At 49.3% G+C, this 13,873-nt stretch overlaps 3 protein-coding genes across 9 annotated transcripts; 1 reads left to right on the forward strand and 2 right to left on the reverse strand.

The window, feature by feature from the left end:
- The first annotated feature begins 374 nt into the window (after positions 1 to 374).
- On the forward strand, positions 375 to 2,197 carry cplane2 (ciliogenesis and planar polarity effector 2). Of its 3 annotated transcripts, none has more exons than XM_047024965.1 (6): positions 375 to 667; positions 778 to 930; positions 1,113 to 1,237; positions 1,354 to 1,493; positions 1,582 to 1,750; positions 1,797 to 2,197. In XM_047024965.1, exons 1-6 carry the CDS (start codon positions 556 to 558, stop codon positions 1,839 to 1,841), a joined length of 744 nt encoding a protein of 247 aa, XP_046880921.1. In that variant the 5' UTR covers positions 375 to 555; the 3' UTR covers positions 1,842 to 2,197. The 3 variants fall into 3 exon arrangements, with proteins under 3 accessions (XP_046880921.1, XP_046880920.1, XP_046880919.1); XM_047024964.1 differs by having other exon boundaries at positions 1,582 to 1,813; positions 1,860 to 2,196; XM_047024963.1 differs by having other exon boundaries at positions 1,582 to 2,194.
- si:ch73-15b2.5 (rho guanine nucleotide exchange factor 19) lies at positions 2,193 to 5,368 on the reverse strand. Of its 3 annotated transcripts, none has more exons than XM_047024960.1 (13): positions 5,229 to 5,368; positions 4,932 to 5,079; positions 4,696 to 4,839; positions 4,549 to 4,604; positions 4,122 to 4,363; positions 3,855 to 4,015; positions 3,623 to 3,775; positions 3,413 to 3,542; positions 3,194 to 3,268; positions 2,996 to 3,088; positions 2,696 to 2,844; positions 2,425 to 2,586; positions 2,193 to 2,324 (listed from the first exon to the last, which is right to left on the reverse strand). In XM_047024960.1, exons 1-13 carry the CDS (start codon positions 5,287 to 5,289, stop codon positions 2,261 to 2,263), a joined length of 1,638 nt encoding a protein of 545 aa, XP_046880916.1. In that variant the 5' UTR covers positions 5,290 to 5,368; the 3' UTR covers positions 2,193 to 2,260. The 3 variants fall into 3 exon arrangements, with proteins under 3 accessions (XP_046880916.1, XP_046880915.1, XP_046880917.1); XM_047024959.1 differs by having other exon boundaries at positions 4,932 to 5,082; XM_047024961.1 differs by lacking the exon at positions 3,623 to 3,775 and having other exon boundaries at positions 4,932 to 5,082.
- A 570-nt stretch (positions 5,369 to 5,938) lies between these two features.
- On the reverse strand, positions 5,939 to 12,186 carry ddi2 (DNA-damage inducible protein 2). Of its 3 annotated transcripts, XM_047024958.1 has the most exons (10): positions 11,721 to 12,186; positions 11,298 to 11,418; positions 10,845 to 11,141; positions 10,633 to 10,759; positions 10,316 to 10,443; positions 10,054 to 10,182; positions 9,665 to 9,768; positions 9,345 to 9,537; positions 8,659 to 8,710; positions 8,286 to 8,304 (listed from the first exon to the last, which is right to left on the reverse strand). In XM_047024958.1, exons 1-9 carry the CDS (start codon positions 11,856 to 11,858, stop codon positions 8,700 to 8,702), a joined length of 1,248 nt encoding a protein of 415 aa, XP_046880914.1. In that variant the 5' UTR covers positions 11,859 to 12,186; the 3' UTR covers positions 8,286 to 8,304; positions 8,659 to 8,699. The 3 variants fall into 3 exon arrangements, with proteins under 3 accessions (XP_046880912.1, XP_046880913.1, XP_046880914.1); XM_047024956.1 differs by lacking the exon at positions 8,659 to 8,710 and having other exon boundaries at positions 5,939 to 8,304; XM_047024957.1 differs by having other exon boundaries at positions 8,253 to 8,710.
- Between the last annotated feature and the right edge of the window lie 1,687 nt (positions 12,187 to 13,873).

The raw sequence follows: 13,873 nt of genomic DNA on the forward strand, positions 1-13,873 counted from the left end.
TTTGGTCGTTTTCTTTTAGCCTTCAAAGTGTCCAGTTCATTTATCACCAGGAATCAGTGCAGTGGTCTCTATACCAGTTTGTCCATCACATAATTTACATTATCAGTCAAATCTATACATTTGGTCAACTTTGAATCTTTACCAGAAAGAAACCAGACTTAAACATTATAACATGTAAACTCCAACAGCTGGTTGAGTATTATTTGAGTATGACACATTTCCCCGACACAACAGTGATCACTGGTTGAGAATAATCCTGGCAGTTGTGAAGCCGCCTGGTGTTTGAAATGTGCAACTGCATCTATTGAGTCTTGAATGAATAAAGATATGGAAAGGGGACTTCTATTCTGAAATGTTATGGTTGTCAAGGAACTTGCAAGAGTTTGAGGAAGAGCCTACGGTAGCTACAAGTAGCCTGACTGTTATCCATGTATGCTGTTACAGTATCTACCGAAACGTGATCTATTTTGATATTTGTTCACTTTCATTGATAAACTGCAGCAAGATAACCTAATGTGACGACCAGAGCTAGCTTAATATATATGCCTAGGCGATATGGCAGAAATGCTGGATCCTGGGTCGTTAATAGTAGCTGATTGGCATCGATCCTTAGAGAGCAAGGACTTTTTTGGTCGAATTCTGTTCAAGAAAAGACGCAGACAATTTGGTGGGACCCTTTTTGATGTTTACAACGTAACCAGTAATACGTTCAATGTCTCATAACATATTATAGTTCATTTTAGTCTGCACCCTTGTTTTACTAGAAATGTGTTATAGGTCTTCTAGAGGCTCCAGTGATGCCTCCCAATATTGCTGTGGACACAGCCCACTACAAGGTCTTCCTCTCTGGGAAGAGCGGAGTGGGCAAGACGGCGCTTGCTGCGCGTCTGGCTGGACTGAACATTCCCAAGTTGCACTACGAAACAACAGGCAGGGCACCTATGTTCTTCTTTATGCTTCTATGTAAAACTAAACTAGCTATCAAGCACATTATAATTCAATTTAAATTAAAAACAATTAATTCAGGCACTAACCTCAACATTTAGCCAGCTCTACAAACAGTAAAGTGGTAGGCCTATTTGACATGGTTTGGGATTGACAATGCCTTGCAGGGATTGAAGCCACGGTGATTTATTGGCCTGTGAAGCTGAGAGAGAGTGGCCGTGTGCTCTTCTTCCGCTTGCAGCTGTTCGACTGTGGGGAGAACGCCTTGCGTAGATTTGACCATTTGCTTCCGGTATGCATGATGTACCACATTCACAGCACAAACACGCAATATTATTCAACAAAAGAGCAACATTAAATCACTGAATAAAAAGTGAAAGACTGCAGTGTTTGTATCTTGTATTTCAGTCCTGTAAGGAACAGGTGGACGCCATCCTCTTCCTCTTCTCGTTTACCGACAGAGCCTCGTTTGATGACCTGACCAACCAGATTGCCAAGAGCCGGTCTGAACCCTCAGACAGAGCAGTCCGACTGGTGGTTGGAACAAAGTATCCTACAACACCCATGTTCAGGAAACAGGAAACGTTGCATGTTTAAATTGATGAAATCCATCTTTGTCCTTGACAGTGCTCTCAGGTTCGACCTCTTCATGCACACGGACGTGACGCAGAGCGAGGTCGGCAGCTTCCAGGAGGTCCTGGGGCTGCCCGTGTTCTGTGTGGGGGGGGAGGTCAGCGACGGGCTGGGTGAGGTGGCACCCCTCCTCAACTGCTTGGCTGAGCATCTGTGGCATCAGGACTGTGAGGCAGCCAGCATGACCACCACCGTCCCCTCACAGCCAGGACTGTGAGGCAGCCAGCATGACCACCACCGTCCCCTCACAGCCAGGACTGTGAGGCAGCCAGCATGACCACCACCGTCCCCTCACAGCCAGGACTGTGAGGTAGCCCCCACGACCACCACCGTCCCCTCACCGCCGGGAATGACGAGTATGGGCTAAATGAACTGAACTGCTTTGGTCAGTTGGACTACAGTGTACACATCGCAAATGGTAACCAGAGGGGATAAAGGATGACCTCTCAGAGCAGCAACAGAACATTTATGATAAGAGATGACATGCAGTTTTGATGGTTGGTAGGTTTGCCAGTGAACCACCCAATGTCATAAAGGTATTTGTTAACAATGTACTTTAGAGAATTAATTCAAATGTATATTGAACCAGTAACACATTTCCAACTGCACACATCTGAAGATTTAGAACAAAGTTTAATATCAATTTATAAATTAAAAAGTGTGAAGAACATTCATCGTTTTCTCATGGATCTGTCGTTGTTGACTTTGTAGGGGAGAGAGCCATCATCCATGTCTGTTGGTCGGATCTTTAAAATCAATTTAAAGTGTACGAATTAGAGAACATTCTACCTCCTCAGTCGCCATTTAGTTTTACATTCAAGATGGTACAAGTCAGCAAATTCTCACATTGTGTGCGGCACCAGTATGAGGGCAATGGCCTGGCCCGCATGGTTCCGAGACAGTCGCAGCAAGAAGGATTCCGAGGGCAGACCAGTGACCTCTTTTAACGGCTCTGTGCACACATGGCTGGGAAACGCAGCATAATCCAGCACATGGAAACGCAGACCCCTGTGAGGTAGAGAAGAGGAGGTATTGGTTCGTGAACACCAGTGACACGACGAAGCAATGTGTTGTACAAGCATTTTGTGGGGAATCTCTGCGTGTGTAAACCCCCTACTTTTTCAAGGAGATCAGCAACAAGTCATTGAAGAGGTGGACGTAGATGTCCTTGAAGGTCACCCTGGTGCCCCATGGGCTTCCCAGCAGCGGCTGCCTCAGAGAGCCCTCATGCACCAGATAACGTCCACTAATGATGAAAGCGATTGACTGGTGAGAGGAGGAAAAAGAGATGCAATGTTCGTACTTTGAGGCATCCCTGACATATTTGGGTAAAACTGATTTCCATCACCGGTTCCCCTCTCAGTCAAGAAGTGAAAGTTCTCACAGACATCACCCGAGTAGCACGAGAAAAAATAACCTTCACGTTGCGGAAGTACACTAGCTTCTCCAAGTGTACTAGTTCCTCAATGCGTTTCATCCGCTGGGTCTGCTCATTACACTCCGACACAATCTGGTCTCAGCAGCAGAGATGAACAGAGAAGGAGGAAATTATACATTTTGTGTATATCAAAAGAACAATCTAAAATAAAGATACATCTATGGACCCCCCCCCCACCTTGTGTATAGCTTCGATAGCCTCTCTGAGACAAGGAACTGACTCCGAGTCTTTTTCAGTAAACTTCACGATGCTCTGAAATGACAGCAAAGATTGACTGGACTGGCAGATATGGGTCCTGGCTACTGAGTCAGGAAGTCTATGAGGCTGAAAAAAATGTCTTCATCATGACGCTTTGGATAAGAGCGTCTGCTAAATGACTCAATGTAAACGTATGACCTCCATTATAATCTTCAGACGAGTAATTCGCTGGAATGGCAGGACCAGGAAGGACCTCAGCCTCTGTCTTTGACACACCGAATCACTCTCGAGCTTTGTCACTGCCAGCAGAAACTCCCTGTTCTCCTGCCTAAATGAACACCATAAACAGCAGTGTAAACAAAAGACGAGTCCAAACAAGGACCCTCCAAAGACTCAGTGGAGACTAACAGTAGCCTCTCAAAGAGGGCCTCCTGGTACATCATGTTGGTCACGTATGGCACGTAGAGGGAGCGAAACGCCGGGCAGTGACGCAGCACGATGTCCCCAATCTGGGATATCATCAAATCCTCCCCCAGACGAACCTCGAGGTCCCTCAGAAACCTGGACGAACGAGTACACCGAGAGAACATTGACACGACAATGACACAGATGTGCAAATCAAATCCTAAACGAGCCTCACCTCTCACTCGCCGCCTGCACGAGGCAGACGTTAGAGAACAGAATGCGATGCTCCATCTTAGACAGAGTCAGTCGCAGCGTCTTCGACGCGAAGAAGTGATCGATGACGACGCCTAGGCTCTTCAGATAGGACGCTTCAGAGACGATCATCTCAAACTTGGACTTCGGAGAAAAACAAAACAAAAGGCAAACATTGCACAGCGAGCGGACGGCTACGACAAACGCCCGAGAGGAACTGGGCTTGTACACGGTCGGAGGTATACAGTACCTCCTGTAGGCGAATCTCTCCGAGGGCCAGGGAGGTGAGCAGTCTTCGCTCTCTCACCTCGGTGAGGTCCTGCCAAAGGGTACATGGCATCACCTTGATGTGCTGTGGGGGGGAGGTGGTGGTGCCCAGGCTGGTGCCCGGTGGACTCTGAAGGCCGGGAAGACACTGCTTGGACAATAGCTTGGACAGGTTCATCATGTCACCTTTTCCAGATGCTTTACAGTAGTCCTGATAGAGGGGGCCTGGGAAGGAATGAGTGGATGAAGCCAGAATGAGTGGATGAAGCCAGAATGAGTGGATGAAACCAGGTAAAGCAAGGCAAGCATGGTGACAATTCACTGATACCCATCAACACAGGTAGTGATTTAAAAAACGCCAACCAAAAAGGAATAATGCACTCAAATCTCAATCACTGTTGAAAACTTACAACCGAGAATGTAGTTGGATTTAAAAAGTGTCGCCGATTTTTGCTTTCCAAATGACCTAAAAAAAGAACAAAATCACTTCAGGGAGCTACTTCCTTAAAAAGGGTCATTGATGTCATTCATTTGTTTGCAGTTCTATAAACTTTTACCATTGGTGTTTGGCCTTTGAGTCTAAGGAGCCCTTGTTCTGGTCAGGCACGAGGCATGGCTGGGACTGTGGTGAGTCACACCCTTCATGACCCCACATATGGAAAGCCACAGACTTGAGTGCTGAGGTTATGCCCCCAGGAGTACTAACCACAGAACACTGCACCGTTATCACACATCCAACAATCGAAACTTTGTAAATCGAAATCGAAACTTTGTATATGATGAAGCCGTATACCCAAACAAGTGGTCCAGTTGGTTTGCAGCCTCGCTCCCCTTGTCCTCTGTGACACCGTTCATTTGTTTGGTGCGGCCCTCAGGACTCGCATAATCACTGTTACGAGACCAGGAACAACCGAGGTCATTCTGAGACATTGTGCGCTCACCTGCTGACAGAAGACAGGCCAGCGTTGTCAAACATAAGCACACATGCAGTAGTTGATTGATCCTAGGAACTAAAAGAAATTCACATAACTCTTATGGATGTAAAGCTTGTGCACGATAGGATTAGATAGTCATAAGTGAGGAGACCAACCTGCTTCAGCAGGGATTGGGCAGTCGTTAGCTACAGCTGTGCGTCGCTCTGACTCGTTCATATCATCTAGCGCCCCAATCAGAACAAGTACTTGCAGGTGTGCAGGCTTAGGAACGTTCTTGCAATGTGAGGAGACGCCGACCCTAAAACCGCATAAAAAGCTTCAGGGATGTAATAACAAAAATCTTAAGCATATTTTAAATTCCTAACTTGAAAAGGATGGGGAAGATTAACCACTCAAATGACACCAATTAGAAATAACGTTTTTTTATTTTATTTTTGCATGTTTAAATTTGGTACAAGATAAAAGTGAATACTTTGATCAGCCTGCCTGATATTGGGACATTGGCATAAAATCATTATTCTCATCCTAAATCGTTTTGACAGCTCGACCCGATGACACCTATTGATGATGGATGATTTCACTAATGATGATGCTATATAATTGGGTGAAAATAAAAACATGAAACTGGAACTACTGAAAGGTCTAAAATCAATAGATCGGAATCTCTAAGATGTGCTATGCCAGTGTTGCAAGGACAACACACTGAAGACTATCTCCTAACCCTACTAGTTCACTTTCACATTAAATGGCCCAAAATCTATGCATTGCTTTCATACCACATAATCCCATAAATCCTTTCCATCACTCCACTGCGCATCGCAGAGGAAAAGGAACAAATATTCCCACTTGATCCGACCTAAAATACTGGTTTATCAACCATAAAAAAACACCCTTAAATCCCAGAAGATTGGCAATGGCTGCATGACAGGATGACTTGCTGTGACTGCCAAGTGATGAAAAGGATTCAGCAGCACGTGTAGAAAACACCTCCTGAAATGTAGCAGTATCCACAGTGTTATAGTGTTTGAATAGGCTTGGTTGGCTTTATTGAAAGAATTGAGGATCGTTTTAGTCAAAGCAAAGGAAAATAACAGGGGAAAAACAAAACAACTTCCCCCCCCCCTCCAAAACCCCATTTCAGCTTTAGCAGACACATTTCTGCTTTAAAATGACTACTGGGGCATGGCTAGAACGTTGATGTAATATCTACCTCAGGGAATCAGGTTCTACCTCACACAGAAAACATATCGTCGATGGATATCCTCTCGCTCATCACTCCATCCGTTAGGTGTTAAAATGTCATTAGAACCAAGTGCAAGGGGCCCTTTAAAATATTTGGAGCAAAAACATGGAGGCGAGGACATTGAACGTACCAAATTCAATTGTGAAAAACCCATCAGACAAAGGCCTTCGGAGACACCAACGGCAGCTGAATGCACACACTCGCCCCCCACCTACTAAACCCAGTTAACAAACGCCAGCTGTTTTTAGCTTCACGGTCTGTAAGACACACAGACACACACAGCGTCGAACCCCCCTTTCACCCTGTAGCAGAAGGAACAAGCGACTGCGATGTCAGTATCAAGAACGAGACAAAAGGTATAAAAACACGAAAAGATGTAGAGAGGAGAGCGTTGGAGGGGGGGGGGGGGGGCTCTCAGGTGGGCACAGTGATGTTTCGGGCCAGGAGGGCCATCAGAGCCAGCTCCACACTCCCCCGGGCCTCTTCCAGAGCCTCTACCGCCTCCCTGGCCGAGAAACCCGCCGCCTGGATCCTCCGGATGTGCTCAGACGGAAACCGTGCCGGCGGCGAGAGTCCCGGAGCGGAGAACAGCCGGGCGGAGGAGCTGGCCTCGGGGCTGGAGGGGAGTGGCGACACGCCGGGGGCCTCCTCCGGGGAGCCCACGGCCAACGACAGGGGGCTCGGCTGGCCGGGCTCCGGGGCGCCCGAGGCTCTTCCGTCGGCCACGCCCCGCCCTTGCTGGCCCTCCGGGGGCTCCCGGAGCGCCGGGTGACCTGGACGAGGGGAGGGGCCCTCCGTTTCTGTCGCGCCAGCGTCCTCCGCCCCGCGTCTGTCCGCCCTCCTCCCGCACGAGCGGTCCGAGGCCTGCGGCCGGCCCCGTCCCTTCGTCGCCTCAGCGGCCGTCTCCGTCCCTGGGCTCTCCTCGTCCTGGCCGGAGGAGCCCGGCGCCAGACACTGGGGCGGCGGCCCTCGGGTAGGCACAGCAGCGTGGTTGGCTTTGGCATCGCTCGCGTCTGCACCAGCAGTTGTGATGGCAGTAGAGGGGGGAGGGTCAGGGTTCTCAGGTGTCGGGGCGGTCCGGAGGGGCTCCGCTGGGCGGTCGCCGTCCGGCCCCTCGGCGTCCGAGCGAAAGGGACGGGGAGGGGAGCAGGAGGCGCTGCGGTCCTGGGCCGGGGCGTGGCTGTTGGACACCAGCAGCTCGTGGAGCTCCAGCAGGGCTGCGGCCAGGGAGGGGATGTGGTCCGAGCCGGGGCCTCGCTCCCCCTCCGGCTGGTCCCTCTCAGACGGCACCGCTCCCTGGGAGGAGGAAGAGGAGGAAGGAGACTCCATCTCGGCAGAGCCGGGCTGCTGGTCCGGCGCGCCGTCCCGGGCCGAGGCTGGGATGCAGGCCCCCAGGGGCAGGGACGGGGCAGTGGACATGGACTGATGTTGGGGACTGCCTTCCCCCTCTGTGGCCCGTGGAGCCCTCGGAGATGTCCCCGCGGTACTGGCTGACACATCCCCTTCCTGCTCCATGGGCTGTGCGGGGGACAGATCATCTGGGCGGGGGAGGAGCAGGCCTTCCGCCCCCTCCTCGGGGCCCGTGTCCACCTCTGGAGCAGTGGGTACCTGACCCTCTGTTGGTGGAGGTGTGCCAGTCGCAGCCTTGGCTGCTGGGGGAGGGGAGGGTGCGGACAGTGGGTCTAGAGCTGAGGGGGTGGGTGGAGGAGGTCGGGTAGGGTTGGTAGTAGCTGGGGGAGGAGCTTTGGGGGCTGTGGGAGCTGTGGCCTGGACCTGGGACGAGGACCCAGGAAGTCCCGGGAAGCCAGGCTGACTGGGGCTCTGCCCAGCTGTGGGAGCCTGGTGCACGGAGGCTGGAGCTGACTCGGAGCGGCCCAGGCTTCGGAGATGGCTTGGCGTCGAGGAGGTCGAAGTGGCTGTTTGATTGAGGGGTCTGGGCATTGGGAATGGTGAGGAGCTTGGTGAGGTAGTTTGTCCATCTGCAGTGTCTAGCGTGGTAGAAAGCGGCAGAATCACAAGGATTAGAATCAAACTCGAGTCGGGAACATCGGAAACCTGCTATGGATCGGTCTCGCAAACCATGCCTTTTGTTTTTGGGTCCATGCCAGCTTTTGAAATGAAATATGACACAGAAAATGCTGGACACCTAATCATCGGCTTAACTCATAAACGTGAAAGACTTTCATATGATAGTCGTTCGATAATTGCATTACCAGCTTTTCTTATCATATCGCTTCCAATAAGCTGGAAATAACAGATCCGACAACAAAACACGTAGAGCTGGAGAAAGGTAAAGAAACGTCATTGGACTTAGCTAGCTGGTCTCTGTAGATGTGCAGTACCTGGTTGGTAGGACCCCTCTCCAACTGGCTCTCCATAAGAATCAGTGCTGTCCTGCTCAGGGTTAGGGCACACGCCACACATCATGCGGAGGGACGCAGAGAGTTAGCACTCGACATAAGGGCATGCGGCACACGGTCAACCTTTTCACTCCCAGTGGTGAAGAGGGTATCAGCCAAAGAACTAAGACCCTCAAGGAGGGGGGTCACTGTATGATCACACCTGCTGTCATCGGACCTCTGAGAGCACAATTGGGCTCAAAGGGGCTTTTTGTTTTTCTAGAACTGTCAAAACAAAACCTTTTTAACCAATTCACTTTTTAATAATAATAATAATAATAATACTGTCACCACACAAAACTTGACCGCAACAATTATAAGGCCCTCCTTGAAGTCCCGACTTCGGAAGGCTTGTTTACCAGTTACATATGATGCAACCAGCGTACTTGGCCGCGGGCAACCTCGGGTCTCGATTTCACCCCCCGGTGGGCTCCGGCAGATACCCTTTCCAAGATGACACGAGGCGATGACACCACAGTGATCTCTATGCAGACGACTGCATAAACGGGGGGGGCCTCGCGGAGGCCCGAAGCTCCCAAAACTGGGGGCGCATGCAAAACTCGTGGTCTGAACAAGCTGAAATGTCCTCACTCCTCCCCCCGTCCCTCGAGGTTCCCCCCCCCCCTTACCGCTCTCCTGCACAGATCTCTCGAGCGCCTCGGCAAGCTCCCTGTCGGCCATTTCCTCCTGGCGAACGTCCTCGCGGCCCTCGGCGCCGTACGCCAGGCGGGCGCACTCTGGCAACTCCGACTCGGGCAGGAAGTGAGTCTCCGTGCCCGTGGTGCCGATCAGGACCAAGTTCTTCTTCAGGTCGATGGAACACTGAAAGGACAAAGATGGGGAACATGGGAATCTCGAGTGTTGTTTATCCACCCCGGAATGTAACGCTGTTGCACACAGTGGGGGGATTGGATTTCCGGGAAGGGGGAAGGGGCCCCAGAGCAGATACCTGATGTCTCTTCAGCATGTCTAAGCCCAGCAACATGTCCATAGGCTGGTCCTCCAGGATAGAGAAGGAGCAGGGCAAGAAGTCCCCTTCTATCTGGACTTGAGCTAGAGGAGCCAAAACGCAAACAAAGACTAGTCAGTGCCATACCAGACCAGGCAGAGTCATGGCTTGTTTTTGTTTATTGGTCAGGTACACAGAACAACACAAGGTCAGACTGGGCACTGAAATTCTTAAGACGAGACAGTCGCTGAGGTGACAGAGTACACACGAGCTAAGGCACAGCCACGGTTACAGTTCGGCCACAAACTCACAAACGACTTGAAGGCGACTATACACAGTGAAATGCTAGTGAAGTGGGAGGTTCAATTGTTGAGAGAGCAGAGCCGTACCCAGGTGCACTCTGCCTATGATCTTCTGGGTCCCCACGCCCTTGGCGATGCCTGCCCAGCGCCGGTCCACCAGACGCATGATGTTACAGCGCTCAGCACAGGCCTGACTCATGATGGTCATCTGGGCTCCTGGCGCGCCCAAGACCCCGCGGAGGTAAAGAGGAGGGGAGGACGTGCACGTGAGTGATCAGGTGACCGTTTTTCCACGGATTTCCGAAGAAGAGACGTACTGTATTAGGAGACGCGCGGAGACTATGGTTACCTGAGTCCACGAAAGCCTTCACAGGATGTCCGTTGACTTTGCAGTTGATGTAGAGCATGACGACCTGACCGAAACTCTCTGGAGCCTCCTCCATGGCGATGGTCATGTTCTCCTCAACATTATGCTGCCTGGGGCACAGAGATATGACGACACAGACATGCTCTGTGAGGACGTGGCGGACTAGCCTTGCGTACTTCAAATTGGTCATGTTCCTTAGTCTAGGGCCTATTGAGTTACCCCCCGTCCGTCCGTCCGTCCCACATCAGATCTGCACTCAAGCCCTCCATGTAGCTGCCCCACATTATTTAATAGACTACCTGATGTCCTCCTCTATCTTAGCCTGGGCGTCCAAGTCGAACGGGTCGGCGGTCAGCAGCCGGATCCTCTCCTGCTCCCTGCGCGCACGGTCCTGCTGCTGCTCCGACAGCACTTTAGTGAAACGCTCTGGAATAGGCACAGGCAGACAATATGAAGCTCTGGAATAGACAGTCAGACAACACAAAGCTCTGAAATAGACACGGTCCCTCACCCAGGTCTCCACTTAGCAGGGCTTCAGCCAGTGGTGGGTTGCGCTCCTTGAGGAGGGACAGCTCGTGAGGGTTGGCCAGAAGCATCTGCTGGAGCAAGGCTGGATCATCCAGTCCCTGTGGAGAAGAAGCAGAGCCACCCAGGGTCGGGGGAGCGGGAGGGGGCGGAGATCGCTGCTGCTGCTGCTGGGAGTTTGGAGACTGATGTGGCTGCTGCTGCTGCTGCCTTTTGGCAGGCCGTTGACTAGCAGTGGAGGTGCCTGGGACTGCGATGGAACTGAAGTCAATACGAGGCAGACCTAAGGGGTTAAGACGGAAGACCTTGAAGTGAGATTGGGGCTTATCGTTCCAATGGATTTAAAGGGAAGATAATGAGTTAACGTAATCAGAGAGAAATCCAGTATGGCTCTCATTCCTTCAGCTTCCTGACGAGCAATTTCGAATCAACAATTGACCTGAGAAAGCTGGCGGAGGCCGTCTGTCAGCCTGTCGAAGAACCACCACATCCCCATCCTTCAAACCATAGGTCCCCAAGGCACGTGTCAGGTCTTTCAAAGGTTGCTCTATATATAATATCTGGAAAAACAGGTTAATGGATAAAGTAAAAAAAAGTCTGGCAACAATCAGTGAGGCAAAATTCCCTTCATCTTCACAGTATATAGCAACACCACGAGTCATTTGTGCTCTAGCTTACAATCAAAATACAGTGGCGAGAGCTCAAGTATCAGGCAGACGTGTATTATGTGGCTTGTCATCCAGCTAACACTAAAAACAAGCGAAGCTAACAAGTTAGCTAGCCATTGCAAGTAGCTCTAAGACATATGCTAGCTTAGTTAAGCTAGCTATATAGCTAAGCTAGGTAGCATCTTTTGTTTTACCTGAATTTCTCCAGCCGGGATCCCTGATTCTAGTTCACAAAGCGCTACGAAGTCTCTAAGTTCGAGCTCTGGAGACACATCTAGGGCAAATGTTGTTTCTGGAAGCTCCCTCGGTGCGCAGAATACGGTCACCAGCATTGCTGTTCTTGGGCTGGTCAGGGTAGCTAGCTAGCTAACTTGTAACTTGCTGTGATAGAATATTTTAGCTTGGGTGTAGTTTCTTGTATGACTCTCAAGCTAATAGCTAAATATGTCCACGTATATTTGTAAGCAAACACAAATGTCAATAAAAACGCTAATCGAAGTGCAATTAGCTTACTAACATGACATAACGAAATGTCAAATGACATTCATGCCAACAAAACATTAAAATAGTGTCTGCCCGGTCCGTTGATTAGCTTTCGGTTCCACTTGTGAACCAAACAACCGTTACCGTATTCCGACAGCTGCCGCATTTGCAATGTGTTGTCGTAATTACGATCGCCACACTTTGACGACCCCACCACAACTATGTAAATCTGTTTTCCACCTGATCACTACTCAGAAAGTATTTAAGTAGCTCAATTCAATTCAACTGTGCAAGCCGTACCTATTACTTCTAGTACCACACTTTGATAATTTACATATGTGTTATGTGCAACTACAAAATATATAGAAGGCTATATGGTCAGGATGTAATGTAACCTACATTACACTGAACAGAAGGTCGAAACTTAACCTGCTTGTCAGCTCATTATGAGCGTACGTTAAGTCTATTCTTCATTTACAGCCGTAAAAAATATGACAGTTTTTTCTCCATGGAGGAAGTTGCGTGTTTGCATGAAACGTTGTAGACTGTTTCCATGGAATCCAGTTTCAACTTCTGACTAAAAACAAAGCATAGTTTCCGTTTATAAACCCACAGCCACACTTAGGATGCAGTCTAGAGAATGTACATCTCTTGTAAACAAGAAAAAGTGCACTTCTTAATGTTTCTATACACGATATCCTGTTCACATTATTTATACAAATCCTTGTTTAAACATTATTTGCCAGAGTGACACCCATAAATACAATACAATAAAGTAGTCATGTTGACTTGGCTTTACATCACACCCTACTTTATTTTTAACCACTCTCAGTCACCTTTTAAAGCCTCCAACAATATTGTCCTCAATGTGCAGAAGGTGAAGGAGCTGATTGTGGGAATGTAGTGGAGCATGTCTCCAACTTTACATTTCTTGGAGTCCACATCAACAAGGACCTCTCCTGGAAATCAATGACCTTCTCCCTCATGAAGAAGGCCCAACAACGTCTGTATTAGCTGAGGCGGCTGAGGAGTGCCCACCTGTTACCCAGAATCATTCTTTAACCACTGCACATGAGAGCATCTTGACCAGCTGCATCTCAGTGTGGTACAGTAAATCCACAACCTGCAGAAGGTCGTCAAGTCGGATCAGCATATCACAGGTACCCAGCTCCAAGCCATAAAATACAATCATCACATCAATGTAGGCAGATGACCACCCCAACATCACCCCAACACCACCCCAACACCACCCCAAAACCACCCCAACATCACCCCAAAACCACTGCTACAAAAGCCTCCCAGCCCATACAACCAGGCTCACAAACAGCTTCTTCCTCCCCCAGGCTGTTACCCAACTGAACCCAATCACTCAGTCACTCAGTCACTCAGTCACTCACCACTCAGTCACTCACTCACTATACTATTAAAAGATCTAGGCTATCATCTCAGTATGCCTGCACCTTGTCCATTAATTGTATTTAACGGGAGAAGTTATCCCTTACTTCTCAGCGTGAGAAATGGTTGAAATGCGTGAGAAATACAAGGTCTTGCGTGAGAGCGTGAGAAATGGCTGAAACGGCGAATGCGTGAGAGTTGAGAGCCCTGGAAATAATTTTTTTAAATATAGCTTAAAATAGACATTAGACGAATAGACAGGGAATAGTATGACAACAAACATGTTTTACAGGTAATACAATTTTATTTTGGCATTCGACCGAGAAATGATGCCAGATGTGTGTCAGATGATGAAACACAGATAGGCCCACACAGAACAACCTTGGACCGTTTATCTATGGTAGGCTCAAAGGAAGGAAATTACGGGGATTTGTATCTGAAATTATTGTCTTTAGTTCCTCTTATCACA

The sequence above is a fragment of the Hypomesus transpacificus genome, chromosome 9 (genome assembly GCF_021917145.1).
Source record: "Hypomesus transpacificus isolate Combined female chromosome 9, fHypTra1, whole genome shotgun sequence".
Classification (NCBI taxonomy): domain Eukaryota; kingdom Metazoa; phylum Chordata; class Actinopteri; order Osmeriformes; family Osmeridae; genus Hypomesus; species Hypomesus transpacificus.

What these genes read in the sequence shown, in the direction of transcription:
- si:ch73-15b2.5 (XM_047024959.1), bottom strand. Translation starts at nt 5,289, where the DNA reads ATGAACGAGTCAGAGCGACGCACAGCTGTAGCTAACGACTGCCCAATC. An exon ending in ATCCAACTACATTCTCGGTT is followed by an intron (nt 4,364 to 4,548) that starts GTAAGTTTTCAA and finishes ATTCCTTCCCAG; the next exon opens with GCCCCCTCTATCAGGACTAC. An exon ending in CTATCGAAGCTATACACAAG is followed by an intron (nt 3,089 to 3,193) that starts GTGGGGGGGGGG and finishes TGCTGAGACCAG; the next exon opens with ATTGTGTCGGAGTGTAATGA.
- ddi2 (XM_047024956.1), bottom strand. Translation starts at nt 11,858, where the DNA reads ATGCTGGTGACCGTATTCTGCGCACCGAGGGAGCTTCCAGAAACAACA. An exon ending in ACATGCTGAAGAGACATCAG is followed by an intron (nt 9,538 to 9,664) that starts GTATCTGCTCTG and finishes TTGTCCTTTCAG; the next exon opens with TGTTCCATCGACCTGAAGAA. An exon ending in GAGATCTGTGCAGGAGAGCG is followed by an intron (nt 8,305 to 9,344) that starts GTAAGGGGGGGG and finishes CTACCACGCTAG; the next exon opens with ACACTGCAGATGGACAAACT.
- cplane2 (XM_047024965.1), top strand. Translation starts at nt 556, where the DNA reads ATGGCAGAAATGCTGGATCCTGGGTCGTTAATAGTAGCTGATTGGCAT. An exon ending in GTTGCACTACGAAACAACAG is followed by an intron (nt 931 to 1,112) that starts GCAGGGCACCTA and finishes AATGCCTTGCAG; the next exon opens with GGATTGAAGCCACGGTGATT. An exon ending in TGTGGCATCAGGACTGTGAG is followed by an intron (nt 1,751 to 1,796) that starts GCAGCCAGCATG and finishes CAGGACTGTGAG; the next exon opens with GCAGCCAGCATGACCACCAC.